The 22,133-nt window shown below is 31.9% G+C and overlaps 2 protein-coding genes across 3 annotated transcripts; both read right to left on the bottom strand.

The window, feature by feature from the left end:
- Window positions 1–5,465: 5,465 nt before the first annotated feature.
- LOC123887325 (adenylate kinase 4) lies at window positions 5,466–9,832 on the bottom strand. Its single transcript, XM_045936627.1, has 6 exons — window positions 9,549–9,832; window positions 7,701–7,846; window positions 7,485–7,604; window positions 7,173–7,340; window positions 6,479–6,568; window positions 5,466–5,765 (listed from the first exon to the last, which is right to left on the bottom strand). Exons 1-6 carry the CDS (start codon window positions 9,652–9,654, stop codon window positions 5,664–5,666), a joined length of 732 nt encoding a protein of 243 aa, XP_045792583.1. The 5' UTR covers window positions 9,655–9,832; the 3' UTR covers window positions 5,466–5,663.
- Window positions 9,833–12,763: 2,931 nt separating this feature from the next.
- LOC123887322 (nucleolar protein 56-like) lies at window positions 12,764–15,993 on the bottom strand. Of its 2 annotated transcripts, none has more exons than XM_045936622.1 (8): window positions 15,730–15,993; window positions 14,811–15,025; window positions 14,569–14,726; window positions 14,259–14,446; window positions 13,927–14,179; window positions 13,602–13,750; window positions 13,386–13,520; window positions 12,764–13,242 (listed from the first exon to the last, which is right to left on the bottom strand). In XM_045936622.1, the coding sequence occupies exons 1-8, from the start codon at window positions 15,938–15,940 to the stop codon at window positions 12,977–12,979; spliced, it is 1,575 nt and encodes a 524-aa protein (XP_045792578.1). In that variant the 5' UTR covers window positions 15,941–15,993; the 3' UTR covers window positions 12,764–12,976. The 2 variants fall into 2 exon arrangements, with proteins under 2 accessions (XP_045792578.1, XP_045792579.1); XM_045936623.1 differs by having other exon boundaries at window positions 12,764–13,236; window positions 15,730–15,992.
- Window positions 15,994–22,133: the final 6,140 nt, after the last annotated feature.

Here is a 22,133-nt window from a genome sequence, read left to right as displayed (position 1 = left end):
TGGTATGTTTCTATTTATTTTATTTATTGCATTTGTTTCCAATTTTCTTTCTGATCCGAGTCTTCCAATTTTTGGGGGCTTCCAAGTGTTGTAGTTACTTTCTGTCCTGCAATTATATTTTGCTACCAGGAGATGCTCCTGAAAACTTTGGATATGTTGAGAAGTAAATCAATGCAGGGAAACTTCATTTCACCCCTGGTCAACACAGGTCATGATGTTAGTTTCTGAATTTTCAAATTTTCCCTGAAATATAATGATATTTTTATGCAAGAAATATTAACTAGTGCTTGAAAATGGATTACAAGGAAGCGGTTGATTGGTATGAAAAATGGTTTCGGAAAGAAACATTGGAAGGCATTGCAAGGGTGTCAATGCTCCCAGTCCAGTCATTGTCGCTCAATTTGTATCTTCCTGATAGGGTTGGGAACAGGCCAGGCCAGGCCAGGCCTTGACAGGCCTAAGCCTGGCCTACGATTTTTTTTCAGGCCTGAGCCTGGCCTGCGGCCTATCAAATGTTATTTTTTTTGGCCTGGCCTGAGCCTTTTAAAAGCCTGGCCTGGCCTTGTAGCCTGTTTAAAAGCCTGTGTTACATTAAAGCTTCTCTATATAGTTTTTTTAAATAGGCTAAACAGGCCTTAAAAAGTTTACATTTAAATTTTTATAATTTCTACAACATTAAGAAAAAGCTAATAATATGATTAACACAATAATTAAAAACTAATAAAATAATAAATACGATTACGAAAAATAATAATTATTATAAATAATATTTTTTTATAAGATATAAATAATAATATTATATAAATAATTATTATTATAAACAGGCCGGCCTATCAGGCTTCGTAGGCCTTTTTAGAAGCCTAAGCCTGGCCTATTTATGTAAACAGGCCGTTTTCAAAGCCTAAGCCTGGCATTTTTAATAATCAGGCCAGGCCAGGCCAGACTTATACAGGCCAGGCCAAAGGCCCCTGTAGGCCGCCTGGCCTATTCCCAACCCTACTTCCTGACTTCATGCTTGTTTATATATGACCTGTATTTTGACCAACCTCAATTAGGCCTTCTAAGTAGGAGAAATTAGTTACTAATATAATATAATTGTATTTTTTCTGATTCAAAATATTGTATTATGTTTATTTGTTTATTTTCATACTCTCCTCAAAGGGTGGTTAAGGTTCTCTCTTATGGTTGTAGGATGTTTCTCTTCTGGGTTAATCTGTGTAGTTTCTAAGCCCCGTTCAATAAAAAAACAACAGAAGGTTGATAAAATTATTTGTTTTCTATTGTGGGCATTTATGTTTTTATTTTACCTCATTTCAAATAGAATATTGCAAAAAATAAACTCACCTCCCTGAAGTTTTGCTAAATGTCACACAGCTCCCCTCTAGTTTTGTTATAGACAACAACCTCCCCTACGTTTAAACGGCGTTAGTTATTAGTTTTGTTTCATTTAAAAAGAAAAAAATTGAATCATCACACTATTGCTCCTTCATGTCCCCTTTTACTTCTTTTTTTCGATTCCTCTTTTATTTTCCCACCAGTTTATCGGTCATGCTTTCTAACTTGCTATATATCCTTCCTCAAGTTTGAAAGACCACGTGAGAAATTGAACATGCTCACAACTAAACATTTGCTCAGAATGTGCCATTTTAATCTTCCAATTTACAGTAGCAATTTAGCATCATGGGTTGATTCTTTGATACGATACATTGCTCATATGGAAACCAGTGACACCACCCCCTTTCTAGTCACACCAAACACTCCTATGGTGATTAAGGAAGCGAGGGAGAAAAAAAAAATAAAGGAAAGAAATAAACCAGCGACATGGAGAAATAATAAGTAGCTATTAATTCTCAAAATGGATCTGTAACCTTTTTTGCTTACATGAGATTGTTGCTTTGTGAGAGATGAAGATTTAACTTTCTTTTGCGTTAACTAAAACTAAGTGAAAATTATATTTCATTGCATTATTTCTTTGATTTTAATTCCCTTTTGTGAAACTCTCTGGTTGCATTATATTCCATTGCAATTATATTTCCTTGCTAATTGGTTGTGGATTGAGTTCTCCGCTTCGAGCTCAAACCAAGTAGGTCAGAGTCTACCCCCATGACCTGTGGTGTCCTTGTTGTCGAAGCTCACGCCGCAACTTAACCTTTGCCGCCGACCAGCGGTGTTAGCAGTGGGGTTGCGGGACATAATGAATTTAATTGGCAGGAACAATGAAACTTGTTTGCTGTTCGAAAGAACCAAAGGAATCATAATCATAAAGTGGTGGAATGCTTACGATATGAGCATATTCATTCCATGAAATGGAATTATAAAATGATTTAAATGAGAAAGAGGAATAAGTAAATTCACGGTTTAATGTTAAATGTTTTGAGATTGAAATATTTGATTTGTGCCTTGATTTTGGTATAGCCAGTCTTTTAGTGATTTTTGTGTTCTTTCAATTGATTAAAGATGAAGAAAGAAAGAAGATGAATGTTTGCTGTTCAAATTAGTTGAGTTATTTTATGTTTTTAATAAAGTTGATTGATTAAAAGTATTGCCCAAATTATTCATTAATTAGCTCCAAAATTAAGCGTAAATAAAAATATTTTAATGAAAAAATTCTGACAAAGTAGTGTGTAATTGTGTAGCCTTTATGGGGGGAGTCCGATAAGATTCAGCAGTTTTGCAACATTTCACCATCCATCTTGTGTGGTGCATCATGCACATTGTGCATACTAGATGCCACCCTCTAGAATCACTTCCTGCCAAAGAATTTTTTAAAAAAATGCTTAAAAGCAAGAATGGTTCAAAGCCAGAATGAATGGGTATAAAAAAGAGACCAATGAAAAAGAAAGAAAAACATGAACCAAAAGCAGAGTGAATGGCAATAAAAAACATAACCAAAAGCAGAGAGATGATGAACAAAAAAATGAGATGAAGAAGAAATATTAAGTTTTTGTTGTTAGATGTAAAACCCAATTATTATTATTATTATTATTATTATTATTATTATTATTATTATTATTATTATTATTATTATTATTATTATTATTATTATTATTATTATTATTATTATTATTATTATTATTATTATTATGTATTAGTGGAGAGATATTTGTTTCTTACAAATTTCATTTCCAGTAATAAATAGTGAAAAAAAAGTTGTTATTATGTTAGTGGTCTTTTTTTGTTGTTTCCTGTTTCCACTTTTTAAGGAAACAAACTATAACAATTTTTAAGATCGTGTCTCTCCAGATATGTTCAGTCACTTTATCATATTTTACTATATAACTTGGTTCGGTTATAGTTGGGTTGATTTTAGAAAATCGAACTTTTCCATTTCAACTCGTCCAAAACCGAAAATGTGTGACCGATGGCTCGACGACCTGCACCAATCCACATGCTTGAGCATTTTTCGGTTCGTGTTGTTTGGTTTGGATCGGTTTGCGGATTTTGTCCACTCCTAGTTTGCATGATGTAAACTACTTCAATCATCGAGTGTGGAATATACATGATGTTATTATGGACTTTTCACTTTTGACTACTAGATAATTCATACTCTTTTTTTTTATATAATCATAATTCATATTCAATTGATTTTCTCTCGTTCTCATGAATTAATGATGCATTTCAATAACAAATAACACAACAACTATATGACCATCAATATATTTTAAAGAATACTATCTCTCATTTTTCTTATGTTAAATATGATTTTTTGAATCATACGTGTCATGTGAGATTAAGAATCAATATTATTTAAAATTGAAATACAATGTGATTGTAAACTTTAACCATGTTGTTTTATTTTATTTTTACGAAATCGTATTACATTTATGTATTTATTATTTATCGAATAACTTATTATATTTAAATAATCGCATATAATTTTGTAATATCATATTGTTTTATCAAAATATAATTACTTTTTTTTTCTTGATATATCAAAATATAACTACAGATTTGTTTTGTCTCTCACTTTTAAAAATTTTTATTTTTGATTATTTTATTTTTCTTTCTTTTTTGCACATATGCATAAAAATAGGAGACATTGTTTGAAACACACGAGTTCAAAAATTGTTATCTGTCTAACTATTAATGTAAAATTTTCGTTCCACCCCTATTATAAGCACAATATTAAGATCAATAAATAATTAATGTATATGGTCTATAAAGAACATAGAATATACTATTATGAAAATACTCGCAAGTGTCAAAGATTGTTACTACTATAACTTTATTTTATATTTGCACAGGTAACTTAGTGGCTATAATTTCATCTTTAAGGTAAGTGGACTGTCGGGATTCGAAACTCGGCTACTGCATATAAAATTTGATGTCCCTACTAACTAAACTAAACTCATATTGATCTTATAATAATTATTAATATATACTATTATTAAAAAAATAAGTCTCTTATATATAGGATATTATATTTATTACTAATAAGATAAAATTGAGCTTTTGAATTGACTAAAAAACTTTTGAAATTTTGATTTGTTAGGTGAAACTTGCAATTTTAAGCGATTTTACAGAGAGTGAACTCGTATAAACTCATTTTAACTTGTGATTTTACTCAATGATTTTAACTTCGATTTAACACGAAAGTAATACTTAAAAGCATAAAATTCTTAAAGTTTACGATTTAAAACGAGATTTTCATAAGATTGCTATCAACATCTTCAGTGGAGGTGATAGAATTGAAGATGGCATGCATAGCTCACATGCAGATCACGTGGAAGAGCACTACCAAAGTTTAAATACAACATGTGGAGTTGGCATGCATAGCTCACGTGCAGATCGCGTGGAGTTGAAGTATGTGTAGCTCACATGTCATTCGTTTGTGCAGATCACGTGAAGTTTAGGCACATGTAATATATCACTATGCTCCTTAATACAGGATGTGTGGCAGGCCAAGACGAAGTCCAAATGACAATAAGGCAAATCTTAAAAGAACCCATGGCATATGGGGGGAAATAAACCAACATGACACGGAGTTTTGAATACATTCAAACATTTTTTGAAACATAAGATCTTCACCATCTTTAATGTGGGTGGTAAGTCCAATGTTTTGAAGAAGTGTGTGGTAAGTCCGTAAAGATTCATCTGTTAAAAGAATAATCAAACAAGATTACTCCATTTCCAAGCCTACTTTCTTGAATATTAAACGTGACCTCTTTCACTCCTTTTTACCTATCTTAGAGTAATTAATTAATTAATTAATTAATTTTTTTAATACAATATCAGTTTTTGTGAAAAATTTATTTGCTTATTTGGATGAATTGAAAAACTGAAAAATTTATTTGCTTATTTGGATGAATTGAAGGACGAAATTGATTGATAGGTACAAATTAAAAAATGAATTTGCTAGAAATATAACAAGCTCGGTATGATTTGAATTTGTAATCCATATTGGATATTATGTCAACTCAACTAACATAGTAATGATTAAACACTTGAAAACACGACACAAGTAATTTAGAAGTAAAATGCCACATTCAATTTACTTTTTATTTTCATCAAATTAACTCTCCAAATCTTAGTTTGAGAAAAACCGGCATCCGCAGCGAATTTGAAAGGGTATGTAGACTTCAGAATGTATCAAAATAGAAATTGGCAAACTAAGTTTCCTAAAAAATTCAACAGCAGTTTGAGCCCAAGGTTCGGAAGGAACTCTATTGAGACAGCACTTTCTCAACCTCAGATGTCACCTCTTTGGGAGGTTTTTCAGCATGGAGACTAGCCACAATGCCCTTCTTTGAATAGTAATCAATAACCTGCAAGTTCAATGCACGTTTTTTTCATTTAAGACCATGAAAACAAGTCACGAGCAAAATTCAAAAAGCAACCAAAAATATTACGAAAGGTGTGTGCATGTGTGTGCAAAATTCAAATATGGCTAGAAATTGGCCCAAATGGCGAGTAAAGAATTAAAAAGAACTTCCAATCATGCATAACTGGAAAAGATACATAAACTAGGGACGGCAGTGAGTATATCCTATTATGGGTAAGGGAGCTACAATGCCGGTCCAAAACCCAGACCCTCTCGGTATCTAAGTATCTGTTACACACTCTTTGACTATGAATAATCAATAAATAACAAAAGGTACATCAAAACTCAATTAAAAAACTATCCAAAGATCTTTCAAACCTACAAAGATGATCTATATTGTATAAGCATTCAACCCAACAATCAGTTTTAAAAATATGTATCGATAAAAAGTTATTGACCAAAGATGTGTGTGTGCATGTGCGTGCACGCCTGCGTCTGTTTGTGGGTCTACGATTCAAAATTGCGGAGTAAATACCCGACCCATAACCATAGCACAGGTACTATTTATGCAATTAAGCCACCCATTATGGGGAATTTTTACACCTTTAATGAATTTGGGTCTAATTGCCATTCCTAACAAAAACAACACTTGCCGAAAGCTATTGTATATCCGAAGTTCAAATTTTACTTTCGTTGAAAATGGATTCAGAATCATACCGGTTCAGTTTGCCTGTGAAATGCCTCCAGTCTTGACTTAAGAACAGTTGCAGTGTCATCCTTGCGCTGGATAAGGGGTTCACCAGAAACCTGAAAAGGACAGATTTGACTATGAAAGTAGTCGCAGGGGATTAACTTAAAATAACGACACTTGTAGTATGCCATAACCATTTAAATGTCTTTAACTAATGTACCAAACAAAAGTCTTTAACTAAAATATTGATAGCAACTAAAGCCAGCAGTTCCCTCAAAAAATCATTTCACAATAAAATATCTTAACAGTATATTTTTGCACCTCTTTCATTCCGCATTTACATCAAGTCTGAAAGACACTTTTAAAAGCTTCTAAAGAAGTTTTGCAAATGTTTAAGCCCCTATAACCAAAAATCATACTTAGATGCAGTTCTCATAAGCTTCTAGCTCGTGGGAAATTACATCTCGTATTTGATTTCTACCTTACAAAAAAGTCCACATATATTAGATGGTGCTCATGAAGAATTTGGATAAGGGAGGTATGATAAAGTTTAGGTGCAAAAGCTTCTTTAAGTTACATAGAAAGATATTTAAAAGAGCTGCAGTGATTGTAAGACTATTTCAACTTCTCAATTTCTAAAAGTTCTTAATGAACAGGTTAGCTAAACTCGATCTAAGGCAATTAACATTTTGCGGGGCATAAATAAAGATGCAGACTTACATCATCAACTCCAGGAACCTTGGGAGGAGCAAACTTTGTATGGTAGGTTCTGCCACTGGATGGGTGTATCCAGCGTCCAGTAATTCGCTCCTCAAGGATTGCATCATCAATCGCAAAATTGAGCACTTTGTCAATTTTAGCACCCTGTTTTTCCAGCATCTCGTCAAGCTGCAAAGAAAGAAAGAAAAAAAGGCAGGTTCATAGTAAGTAGAAGAACAAGTCATTCAAACCATTCTGCTTTTATACACAGAGTCTCGATACTTCAAACAAAAGAAACTCACTGAGTAGCTCAGATGTCAAACAATGCAATACCTTCTGTGCTTGAACCACAGTTCTTGGAAAGCCATCAAGAATGAAACCTTTCTGACATGATGGTTTCTTCATTGCTTCATCAATAATGCCAACAACCAAGTCATCAGAAACAAGTTCTCCCTGAAAAGTTTTAGTATAATGTAAGATTAACAATTTTATGGAAGCACGTTGAGTGAAACAATAGAAGCACAAGATTTTATACCAAAAAGACCTTACCTTCTCCATAGCTTCTTTCGCCTTAATACCGAGAGGAGTTTTTGCTGCTACAGCTGCTCTCAACATATCACCAGTGGCCAAGTGGCATAAGCAGTACTCATCCTTTATGATTGGCGACTGAGTGCCTTTTCCAGATCCAGGTGGGCCTGCATTAACATTTTAAAGTTATATTCGACTTCGATTTCAGAATCCATTTCAAATATGTATTGATAAATGAATTCAAAGGAATAAAACAAACCTAAAAGCTACTCGTCATTTAGATAACGTTTATGGACAAAACAGAACAAGACCACCAATTTATCATACAAAGGGTTGGTGAACACTTGAAAGAATAAACTTCCCATTTACAATAAATTATAGGAATGAACCATGAACATTTTAAATATTTTATTTGAACTCGTGTTGTGACATAAACAAGTACCATTTGGATGTTCAATGAATTAACTAAATTATGTTACGGGAAAGAAAAAAAGAACATTCTTAATGATTATAAGATGCATCACAATAAGAAAGCATATAGAAACATGCGCTTCATTGTCTATTTGAACCAATTTTAACTTAACAAATTTCTTTCCGCCAATAGTACACAGACAAATCTACAAACTAAAGTTAGCATGCATATAAAGTATGCAGAATTGCTATAGGAGCAAAGTAATGAAAACTTTTTTTTAGGTGGAGTTGGCTACATGGATCAAATCAAATGACGTCATTATCTATATGAATTATGTATAATAACATGATTGGAAAGTATTTATATTATCATCCATTCAGAAATTAAGAAATTCTTTGTGACCAATGTGTTAGTCTCCAACTTTCCATGGTCTAAGAGTATAGCTAGACAGCTCCAATCAGGAGCATCGTCTTTCACAAACTATCAAGCCTACAATGTAAACAAATACAGATGAATGCTGACCGGCAAAAAGTGAAAGAACAAACACACACAAGAAAAAGATGACAAACGAATCCTTCTGATATCACATATTGTGCTATGTGCACCATGACAATCACTATTTTGAACAAAGATCCTCTAAGAGCTGAGCATGCGCCGATTAACCAATATATAGAATTGTTCGCATAGCAAGTGTCGATATGAGATTAAATGTATTTTTCAGAAGCGACAAAGAATTTGATGACAAGCCTCGACGGTTTAAAACCACTAGACGACAAACAATTCACTTTAGAGGATAAAGTAAGTAATCTCAACCAGTGATGAATAAATCAATGAATTATATTCCAATTTCCAACACATATACCATGCATACATATTTAATATCAACTAATACTATTGATTTTATTCATTAACGGTTTCGAGATTACTTATTTTACCCTCTGAACTGAATCACTCACTTTAAAGGAGTCAAATCTCAATCTGGTAAACAAATAATAGTAAATACTAAAACAAAACAAAAAAAAAAACATCATGCAACGAAAACCGAAAAACCCTAAAAAAAATAAACAGAACAAAAACAACAACATAAAACAATAAGAATCTACTTAATTCTCTTCTTCTCCAGTAACTGGACAGTAAAACATACTATGCAAAATTGTTATAACTAAAACTACCCAAATAGTTAAAATTCTCAGTGAAATCCCTATTATGTGACAAAAATCAATTCCTTAAATAAAAAACACAAACAATTGAGAACATTCCGGAGTAAAATGAAAAACCCTAAAAACCGCATCAACATTCCTAAGCAACAAACATTATGTTTTAATACCAGCATTGAACTTTTAAACACAGGTTTTAATTCGAATTATCGGATCTGAACAAGGAACAAGAATAAAAACAAAAATGTCGATAGAACAATAAAAAGACACATAAAGAGGGAAAAAAAAACGATGAATTACCAACGAGAATAAGACGCTTGTCAGGTTTGGAGGAACACTTGAGACGACGAAGTAGTTCGGTCATGAGATCGACAGAAGGAACATCTTCCAAGTTAGTGTTCGCCATTACCGTTTTCTCTGTTAATGTTGTTTTGTTGTGTCTGTGTTGTGGCAGAGAACACAGAGACGAAGAAACACGCAAAGTAGAAACAACAACGATGATTCTTATGCTTATGTAATGTGAATAAAAAAAAAGAGAAAAGAGAAAGAGGGTAATTTGGTATTTTTATACCTTGTTTGATCCCACGTTAGGTTGGGCTTCGGACCCTTCAACGCTTCTAACTCAAGTCTTCGTCGTAATCAAACTTTGCTTTCTTGCCCTTTCGTTCGTTAATGTGTTAGGTGAGTGTTTTTTTTTTAAAATATTTTTATTTTATTGTTGTTTGGGTAGGTGAATGAGCTACTAATTCACTTTTGAAATAATTTTTATATATGAAATAAAAAGTTCTTGTCAAACATTTAGTTGAAATTGAATAGATTATTCTTTATTATTTATTTTTTGTTTAAACATATTATTAGCTTTTCGAACTAATGAAGGGTTGTTAAAAAAATTATATATTACTATCGGGTCAGGCAGACGTGTTCCGCGTATGCCTGTTTTCAACTTATGTAAAAAAAAAAAAAGTTTTATGTTATGGTGAATTTTTTAATAAAAGATTTTTGCTGCTAAAAAAAAGTGTCTTATGTTACGGTGAGTTTGTTAATAAAAGATTTTTGTTGCTACTAAAAAAACCAAGGGTATTATTGGTATTATGAAGATTGTACACCAAAACTCATGTATTCTCTTTATATATAGTATTGATTAATATGCATTTATCATGTTATTAAAAGTTTAAAAAGGGTGATTTTCAAAATGAGACGAATTATTATAAATATGAAAGCTATAATATTTCATTTATGAATTTTTTTTATTACATATATATTTGGTGTAAAGAATTTATATACTATTAATCAATTATATTCGTTAGATTGTTAGAAACGTTGAATTTTTAACATAATAATCACATTAAAATTATATACATAAATGATTTTTTTATTTGAAAGTACACATAATTACATAAATGATTGTAATGTGCTAAAATTGTAAAACTTTTTTATACTAAAAATGCATTAAAATTAAACTTTTTTATTCGTATCATTTTTTTAAGGATTTCATCCATATCATGGTTGGTTAGTGATAAATGTGAAACTCAAATACAACTTCAATATTCACTCTTATACTCAGTGTGGGATTTAATTCAATTCTCACATGCCCTACAAAATCTAACTCTGATATCAAATGGATCATATTGTCACTATTAAAAGCTAGCTCATGGTAGGTGTTCAAGTGCATATACATTGCTTTGTCAAAAAAGAAAAAGAAAGAAAGAGAGAGTCCATATACATTGCATATATACTTCTAGGGATGGGTTTACACGAATTTTGATTCTCTTCAATTTTTCTCTCATGTTTTCTCTCCTTTATTTAATCTAAGGTTTGCTACATTATAAAGAATAAAAATACACTTAAGAAGAGAGAGAATCAAATTAACGGTAATGCAGTTATTAGTCTTCCTAAAAAATACCTCAATGATATAAAACTAAAAATCGCATAAATTACCTTTGTCGTCAATGACAAACGGTGAATGGAGATTCTAAACCACGGAAAACGGAGATGTAATTACTAATTTATGGCTAGAACTGGAAAGGGGTGACGCCGTCGTAAAATGAGAGGGGAAATGGGGGAAGGTTGAGAGGAGAGGTGAGTCGGTGATGTGTCCAACGGATAGAGAAAAGTGAGGGAAGAAGAAAGGAAAAATGAAACGCGTAAAGTGTTTTTGCTGACAGACAATTTGTCTCTATTCACTCTACAAAACGACATTGTTTTGTATTTTTTTGAATTAATTGCACTTTTCGGTCCTCTATATTCATATTTGTTGCAATTTTGATCCCTATTCATATTTTTCTCTAAAAATGATGATTTTTTACGTCCTAAAAGGTGATTTATTGTCTTAAACACCTAAAGATGAAATATCAAATTTGAGACTGAAATTCACCTCTTTTGACATCAAATTGGCACTAAAGATAATGGAACCCGAGACTTTAAGTAGGGCAAAAAAAACATGTTAGAACTAAAATTGGAACAAATGTTAAACTTGAGAAACAAAACGTGGGTCAATTTTAAATTGGTGTAGCTATAGTCACACCTAACACAGAGGTTCGGCCGGGCTGCCCATGCTGATTGAATTTTATATTTGCTCCCGTGTCAGTCTCATTGAAATACTTAAAACGATGAATTGACGATGATCTAACATATGAATTAATCCATTAAAAGAAAAACATAGAATTAATGCATTTTTAAGATCTTGATTGCAATATATGTTCATTTTACAACAAAAATAAAAGAAACTTGCAGTAACCAATACATGGTTGGTGGTTTGTGCATTTTCTCACGGGTGAATATTGTGTTCAATGTTTCCATAACTACAGATCAAACAGGTCGGTTGAATCACTAACCGAAGGTTAAGTCTGATTTGAACAGAACCAACATAACCTCTCAAATCATGTTGAATCGAGCAGAACAAATGTAACAGTTAACCAGATACGGTTTTGAAAAAACATCCAACCTGAAAAAAAGGTTAAAAATGTTTTTTTTCTTTCTCTCAAGGCACAGTTAAAAACATCCAACCTGTAAATGTTTTATTTTATATGATGTTCATGCTACTTTTAAAAAAAATAAAATTGGATGTGAGCAGTTTTCCTTAAAACCAATCTCCCCTAGGAGTTTCTGTTCCATCTGAACTTGGAACTGTCATTAGGTAAACGTAAATTTGAGGGAATGGGACTTGCATCAGGGAGCAGTGGAAACATTGTAGAATGGATTGGCTAAAGACAACCAACAGATTATGTTTCCCAAATCTGTATCAAATATAATGATAACCTTGGTGTTTTTAAATACTCCTGCTGAGAGAAGTATACCCATTATGGATTCAGGGATGACACCGCCACCAGGTTAGGGAGACCAATTAGTTTGAAACGATGTAATTTAAAACTCATTTTAGGTAGCAACCAGTGGTTATAAGCATACAAGGCTACAACTAGAAGGAAAGTCAGGCAACAAAGGGCCAAGGCAAACTCCTTAAACATGATTCACAATGATGTTAGATTTCAGCAAATCAAACAATAAGATAAGAATAGTGTCACAAAAACTATCCCAATACCAATATTAAGATCAAGTGTGTGATACAAAAACTACCAAAATATTAATTTTATGCGGGAAACATGGTGGTTGGACAAAACTTTTAGGCTAAATAATTAAATAAAAAGTACTCAACAAGAGCCAAGACATATGCAGCAAATGTTAGAAGTTCAAAGCAAACTAAAATGTAACATATTATTCGATAGTGTTCATCATTCAGTATCCTTTCTTTTGGATTTCTTTTTCTTCTTCTTGCCTGATTCCCCATTGGCACCATCATCTACAACCTGTTCCTGAACTTCCACCTCCTGGTCCAATTTTCTCTTTTCTTTCTTCTTTTTCTTCTTCTCTGACTTATGCTCCACATCACCATTTGTAGTTTCTTCAGCCTTATCTACAGCCATGTCATCTTCCGTAGCTTTTTGCTTCCTCTTCTTGGTTTTCTTAGCTGAAACTTCCTCTGTTTGCATTTCTGTATCTGCAACAATTCGTATAAGTCAGCAAAAAGCAGTGTGAGATATGTAGCACAGTAGTGGCAAGCACAAGTATATGAGATAAATTGATGTTGAATTATGAGAAAAGGAGATGGGGGCAGTGAGCCCTCTCCTTGAGCATCCGTACCATTATTATCAGCACTTTCGATAGCAGATTTCATGACATCAATGTTCTTACGAGGGGCAACTCCCTTGTCATAAAAGTCAAGTCGCTCCTCAACTTGCTCACGGAGTTTATCCCCAAATGCTGAAGTACCCTTTTCTGCGCAAGACAACAAAAGCATGATATAGATGCAAAGTAAAGGATCAAGAGATTGCAAAAATTACTAAGCAGGAAACAAACCAGAAAAGCAGTCAATTCGTGATGCAATTGAGCATTTGTTTGCAAGATAGCGAGCCATTCGGCCCTTGTTTTTGGCAGATGCACGACCAATAAAAGAAGAGTGGAATATCAGACCATACTTGGGAGTGTTTCCTCTTGTTTTTAATGCCCTGAATAAAGCAGGAAAAGAGAATATCAGAGCGTTACAATGACAACACAGGAATAACAGTGTCACTTGTCCAGACAAAACACATGCAGTTTCACAAATGAAGACTACTAGTTTGTATGAAAAAATAGCAGTTCAAATTTAAAAACAAAACTTATAACAATAGGTGAAGTTAAAAACCTGAACAAAGCCTTCTCTGCACCAAGAATTTGAAGAGTTGAGGAGGGGCACTTAGCTAAATTAGTGAGACTACCAGCATGGGAAATTAAACGAGCACCAACACTGTCACCAACTAAAGATTGCAAATTTGGTGCAATATCATTCATTTTAGCAGTGAGGTAATCAGACAACCTTCTTCTGTAATCAGATAAGTCCATCACCCTTTGGGCAAACTGATGGACATTGATCAAATCCACAGGGGACAAATCCTGACCTGAAAAAATCAAAGAGAAAGTGGATTCAGAAAGAGAATAAAAAAACACAAGTTAAATGAAAGTAATATGAAATTCTACCCATGGAGGCTTTGGCAGCTTCTACAATCTCCTTTGCTTTATCTTCATCTCCAACTAAGTCGGTCAAGGCTTCAATCTTGTCTTCAGCCAACTTTGACTTATCTTCAATAAATTTTGCAATTTTGCAATACAAATAATTATCATTTACAATCTTCACTAGCTCAGGAAAATGCCATGAATACCACTCTCTGCACAATATTGATCAACCAATATAAATCATTGATTTAGTTTTTAACTCTTGGAAGATGTAAACTATTTCAAATATAAAAAATGCATATATGAATGAGTATTTGTGTTAAGCCTATGCTACCTGACTCTCATGGCAAATGAATTGATATCCTTATCAAGTGTATCGAGAAGGAAGATTGCTTGAATGACCATATTGTCAACCCGATTAACATTGAATTTCACCTTAGCTCTGCTGTAACTATGGCCCAGACCAAGTTGTGCCTTTTCAAAATCTCCTGGCTATGGAATTAAAAGAAACACAATATTAATCAAAATGGGCAAAGTAAGGATCCTGCGAGCAAAAACAAAGGCCAAAATACTAACCTTGAGATCACCAACGAACTTTTCAAAATGTTGCCTGATACCACGAATAAGTTCGCCAACAAAGTCGTTACTTTGGACTGGAATCTTTGTAGCTTCATGTATATGCGAACCAATCTTAGATTCTAATACACCTAAGGTGAACTTTGGCTTCTTCCCTTCCTTTACTTTAGGTAAGTTAGTCTCCAAAACAGTCCTCAGCTCATCGGTCATAATCCCTTCACAACAATAAACAAATAACAAATTGAGCAACTAACCAAAATGAAATAACAGCAAAATAACAGCATTTGAGTGAGTTCACTAAAAACATAGTATCAACCAAACTAAACATACATAAAATCAAAGTTCCTTAAAAAAAATCATCAACATTTTCTGAAGCATAAAAATACTAATAATGTTAACAACTAGGGTTACTTAGTAGCTTCATGTATATGGGAACCAATCTTAGATTCTACTACACCTAAGGTGAACTCCGGCTTCTAGCCTTCCTTTACTTTAGGTAAGTTAGTCTCCAAAACAGTCCTCAGCAAATCGGTCATAATCCCTTTACAAGAGAAACAACAAATTGAGCAACTAACCAAAATGAAATAAAAACATTTGAGTTCACTAAAAACATCGCATCAAACAAACCAAGCATATATTAAAACAAAGTTCCTTTAAAAAAATCCAACTTTCAGCATCAACGTTTCCTAAAGGAGAAAAATAACAACTAGGGTTTCATAAAACACTATTCACACGATGATTGAAACATTAACAAACATTGAAACCTAATAACATAGAAATTAAACCTACTAATACAATTAAAAGTTCATAACATTAAAACTAGAACTGGTTAAATAACTATAAAAATCACTATATAAATAACATAACATATTCATATAGAACAAAACAGAAATATTGATTCTAAGAGTGAGTTTGTTACCTTCAGAAACGGCGTTGATTTGTTCAAGACCTTCAAGAGCAGAGGTAAAAGGATTGAAAGAGCGAAGCTTAACAACTTTACCGAACCTGTTCATATCGGTAACGGAATTCCGAACAGCTTCGGTGTTCTGACCGATTTCATCGATTCCATGGACTTCAAACAAAGCATAACCAGCAGCGGTTTCATAGAGAAGAAAGAGAGCCATAGCCATTTTTTATGGCCGCAACAAAAAACCTATAATTGTCAGAATGAGAGAAGTATTGGGGTTTAGGGTTTAATAAATAAAGGCTCTTGAATTATTTGATTGTGACGGGTCGGGTTAAAATTGGAGGGTTAGTATTTTCTTTTCACAACCCGGCCCATTGTGTTAGCCTTTTTCTTTTTAGGTTTAGATATGTGTTTTTGTTGGAACACCACACTCTTTATTGAATTTTTTATGTAGGTTTTTTTTGTCACTAATGATTAAAATTTTACCTTTTTAATTGCTTAAAAACAAACAAAAAAATTCACGTTTTTAAAGTGAATAAATGGATATAAGAGTTTTGTAAAAAAAATAAATTCAAACTTAGGTTCTGCATATATAATACAATGTTCATGTCAATTGGGCTGACCTCATGAGACATTATTTTTACTTCTTTACAAATATAATGTTTTGCTTTTGATTTTTAATATTTTTTTTTACTAAATATTGTATTTTAGATCATAGACAATTTGATTTTTAAATTATTGAAACTTTATGTTGGGACAGTCATGACACCCATTGTTCATTATATATATATATATATATATATATATATATATATATATATATATATATATATATATATATTATAAACAAGAGAGCATAAGCCCATATTGATTATAATTTTTGAGCTAGGATGAATGTCAAAACTGTTCACAAATAAATTTCCCATAAAACTTCGGTTTTTACGAACCGCAGCTAATGATTTCGGTTCGCAGGTGCCGAACAAGCTGACATTCGGTTGGTGTTTACCGAAAACGCTAACGTTTGGTTCGCACGAACCACAATGGTCTAATATATCAGCAAAAACTTAAAACCTTCATCATTTGCTTCGGTTGTATAAACCGCAATATCTCCAAGGGTAAAAACGAAAATTCAGGGGGTAGAAAAAAAATGAGGGGGGTCGGGAGAGAAAATAATTGTCTCGTTTTATTTTGAAAAATTCTACGGTGCATTCTTTATTTGGACTGTTTTGATACATTTTTAACCTGACCAGTGAGAATGTAGTGTTGACTAACTTTGAATTATATGGTACACACCATTTATATAGTACTTACCATGTATCTTTATATCTATTAATATTTCAACTAAGCCCCTACCATATTAAAAGTAACAAAATTACCCCAATTATTAAATTGTTTTTAATTTTAATTGTGATTGTAAAAAAATTAAAACAATATCACCGAGCAACTAAAAAAAATCACAACATCATGGTTCTTGATCTCTTCATCAACATAGCAGTATAAATCCAAGCTCAAAACTTGAGAGAAACTCAGATCTAGAACCCATAATCTTCTTCTCCGTTTTTCTTTTTTTGAACATTCAGATTTTTATGATTTCCCCTTCACCCCCTTCATTTTTTTTTTCAATTGACAGTTTTCAAATTTTACCATTATTCTTTTCATATGAATTTTGCAATGGAGTTGAAGGTTCTACATCCCTTTTGATTTCTTTCATTATTTAAATAAATAAAACACACATATTTGACACAAACTCATCCAAACATGTTGAGAATTTTAATTTTAGGTCTTTTGTTTTAGACTATTTGAATCAAAACTAAAATAAAAATGTATTGTAAATGGTTTTTGTGATGTTTATGGATAATTAATTGTTATTTTTTTAGTTTAAATCGACTTGAAACTATCGGAAAATTATTGGATTTTGCGTTGGTATTGCGTGTCTGGAACCGGGTCGAAGTGACCCGGCTGAAGGTTGAAGATGATGACAAGAATCAGCCACTTTAAAATACCGGAAAAAAAATAGAGAAGAAAATGGGCGATTTTGGCAAAACCTAGATTCGAAGCAGGGACCGTAAAACATCACCATACCAATTAACCAATTAGCTATGCCAATTTTATGTTAAATAAATATTGCACTCAATAGTTTGCGGTAACCATTAATACATGAGGTGTCATTTTTTTTGGTTACATAGATGATGTGTCATTTTAATCATGTAATTATATGCATTAAAATTAATTGCTTACTTGTTTATCCAATTTAATTATGCTTGAATCAAATTCAAATGTAAATATGATTTAAGGGACCGTATTGGATTAAGATTTCACAAGACAATTTTAGCAAAAAAATGATTAGGGAGTAGCCACAGCATCTTTAATTAAGTAAAATTATTCTGAAACACCATTAATCATAGTCTTTGACTAATGACTATATTCCGGTTGAAGTTGGAGAATTAAAAATAATACAAATAAAGTAAAATTTAAAAATAAAGTATAAGTTGACAAAAGATTATTTGAAATTAAAAATAAAAAAAAATTAAGTAAAATTTTAAAATTAAGCATAATTTGACTTAAGATTATACTGCGGTTCAACAGAAGTATTATCAACCGTAGACTTTTTTTTATAAAATTATCAACCCTAGACTTTGACTGAAGGTTATACTCTAACTCAATTGAAATGCTATTAATCCTAATCTTTGGCTGAGGGTAATGCTCTGGTTGAAGTTAATGAATTAAAAAGGTTATAGTTAATAGCGTTTCAATTGAACCGGAATATAATTTTATGTCGAATTATACTTTATTTTAAATTATAATCGTCAATCAAAGACTACGGCTAAGGGGAGTACAAATTATATAAATAAAGTAAAATTGAAATATAAAGTATAATTTGATTCAATATTATACTCTCTGCTCAACTGAAGCATGATTAACCTTGATTTTTAATTGAGTGTTATACTCTGTTTTAAGTTATACTCCGGTTTTGATTATACCCTGGTTCCACTGAAGTAATACTAACCCTAGACTTTGACTGAGAGTTATACTCCGGTTCAACTAAAACACTATTAACCTTAATTTTTGACCGATGGTTATACTTTGCTCACAGTTAATGACTTAAAAATTATAAAAATAAAGTATAAATAAAAAGTAAAGTATAATTTTACATTAAATTATACTTTAGGTCAATTGAAACACTATTAACCCTAGACTTTTATCGATGGTTATATCCTTGTTGAAGTTAATGACTTAAAAGTTATATAAATAAAGTAAAATTTAAAAATACAGTATAATCTACTACTAATATATTAAAATCGATTACCACCAAAGTTACTATTTTTATGTATAAATTGTTGTTTTTTTTCCTATTTATAATTTGTTTTGTTCCTATTTTTAAGCATATCGTCTTTCTGCTTTTGATCATTGACGTGAGTGATCTGCTGTTCATAAGATGCGAAGTACTTATGACCAGCATGTCCCGCTTTTAAGCAAGGACCGGTGGGAAAAGCCTCGCTTAGAGTGGTTAAAGTGCAATGTAGATGCAAGAAGGACAACAATAAGTGCTTGTTTTCGAAATAGCTCTGGTGAATTTACTACTGAATTAACAAAGTGGCAGCAGGTGATTTTATCAATAGATGAGGGTGAAGTTTGGGCATTATTGCAAGCCATGAAAGAAGCTAAGCACAAAGGCTTTCAACAAGTCCAATTTGAAAGTGACTCTCAACTACTGGTTGAGGCAATTCGTACCAAGAGGCGAGACAACTTAGAGTTTCTTTCAATCGTTAACGATATTATTCTTATTAAGTTATCTTGTGCAAACTTTGAAGTTAAGTTTATTATGAGACAAGTGAATTTGGTTGCTCATACGTTGGCTAGGGCGGCCAATTCTTGAGCTAGTTTTCATAGATTTGAGATTATTCCTTTTTGTATTGAACTTTTGGTGATTAATGAAATGCATTAAGTTTGTTTTGTTAAAAAAAAAAGCATATCGTCTTTCTAATTATTTTTTTTACAGTGAAATTACAATGAATGATATAAAATTTGCAATGTGATTAAAAGTAATAAGGATAAATTAATAATTTTGGTTATAATTGATTTTAATATTTTTTGATGCAATAAAAAGAAACAACAACAAAACAAGTAGTAATAGATTTATCTCGTTGCAAAGAAAATTAATTGGTGTCCAACTCCAAGACCTCAGCATTAATAATAGGTAACAACTTATGCTTATACATCCTTCAAAAAAAAAACTTATGCTTATAAAAAAAAATAAAATAAAAATAGGTAACAACTTATATGTATAGTACGTGTTATTTTCTTCCATATTTATTTTAAAAAAAATTTGAAAGGATGCAGTGATGTTTTTTTTTTTTGAGGATATTTTATTTAGGATTTCATACCATGCCGATTTGTGTTTTTAATTTTTATTTATTCTCTAATTTTTTATCTTAAAAAGGTAAAACAAAAAAAAAAAGTAAGAAAGAGAATACAAATAGTCTCCCGTAAAAAGTAAAATAAGAAAATATCAAAAGTTTGATTTTTATTTGGTAAAGCTCCCCAAATTATGACATTTATCATTATAAAAAATAATTATGGCATTATGAGAGTGTATTGGAAAGATTTCAAATAGTAATTAATTGTCTTAATGAACATTTTTTTTTCTTTCATTTAAAGTGACTGTAAAGTAAAAAAAAAATAAAAAACGGTTTTTCATAAGTTTGGGTCGTGATTTTCAAAAACGGGTCTCGAATCCGACCCCGGTACCCAGAATTTTAGGTTGATGAACAAACTCGCGCTGCTAGTCTGCTACTACGATTTCACCGTGTATTTTCACAGTAATTCCGGCCGCGCCTACCAAAAAAAATTATTCTTGTCATTATCTAGCACGTCAAAGGGTACCAAGATCGTGAATTAATTGATTAACATGACATGAGTTTTTATTGTTGTTGCAGCAGAAGAATAAGAATCCATTGGTTTTTGGCTATGGCTTGCCTCTTCAAGAAAAAAAAATCTAAACAAACCAAACTTTGAAACCTCTTTGAATGAGAAAAATAAAATAATCATCACAAAGCGATTAACAAATTAAAAAAGGGCATAAAAGAACATAGAAATCAAAGATTAAACTCAGAACTCAAAAACAAGCTTGATGCAAAACCCAGAAAAATCAAACCCACTTTATTGTTGTTATTAAGAATCTTCATCTACTTGTAGTTCTTTAATGGAGTTGAAGAAATTTTGAGGAGTTGATGAAGTCACAATTAGTTTTGGGGATATGAATATTTATTTCTAGGTTTTGAGAAAGTGAAGATTATAAAGGATGATAAAATGACGATGATTTCTTCTTTTTTTTATAATCAAAATTTATGACGATGATTTCTTAATTTTGGTTGGTGATGATGATGGGTGATGGTGAGTTTGTGATGATAATATTTGTTTTTGAAAATATGATTTAAATCCAAATGAAAAAAATAAGTTTTAATTATTAAAATAATTTTAACTAATAAAAGGACTTTTTGTAAAATAAACTAATAAAAAGACTTATACGCAATAAGTGAGAGTTTCATAATGCTCATTGCTGACCATAGACTTGCACTGATGTGAGAATTAAATTGAATTATATTGATCAAAAAAATGGACTGCATCAAAACAGTCCAAAAAAGGACTGCACCATAGAATCTTCATTTTATTTTTACTAGGTTGATGTGAGTAAATTTACATTCTTAGTATAATGTGTCAATTTTATATATATAAGTTGTAATATAGGCATGTTGCATGAAACTGGAAATCTTTAACCCATTGTATTAGACACTATACTTAGAGATCATTCTCAATATATTATTGAGTTATCACAAAAAGTTATATCAATGGAGCTATAAAATTGCAAACAAAAAATTGTCAATTTAGTATGATAGACCACGATGCAACCTTCACTCTCCCTCCTTTACCCAGTTACCTGTCAATTTTAATTACTATTTTTATCAAAAAACTCAAATAAATAATATTAACCCACCATCATCTTCTCTCCCTCTTTTAACTTATTGAAGAACACAAATTATAACACATAAATTTTGGACAAAATTATTTAGCTAACCACTGAAATGTACAACTTTATTTTTTTCCCTTCCTCCATTTTCTTTCGACCCAAATCTGAATTTTCACTAGCTGGATTCTGAAATTCTTGGTTTGAATGTTTATCATTTTCATGTTTTATTTCTTTGATTTTAATTCCCTTTTGTGAAACTCTCTAGTTGCATTATATTCCATTGCAATTATATTTCCTTGCTAATTGGTTGTGGATTGAGTTCTCCGCTTCGAGCTCAAACCAAGTAGGTCAGAATCTACCCCCATGACCCGTGGTGTCCTTGTTGTCGAAGCTCACGCTACAACTTGACCTTTGCCGCCGACCAGCGGTGTTAGCAGTGGGGTTGCGG

The sequence above is a fragment of the Trifolium pratense genome, linkage group LG5 (genome assembly GCF_020283565.1).
Source record: "Trifolium pratense cultivar HEN17-A07 linkage group LG5, ARS_RC_1.1, whole genome shotgun sequence".
NCBI classification, from domain to species: Eukaryota; Viridiplantae; Streptophyta; class Magnoliopsida; order Fabales; family Fabaceae; genus Trifolium; species Trifolium pratense.
Note: the sequence above shows the minus strand (reverse complement) of the source record. Positions and strands in the feature narration are given on the sequence as shown.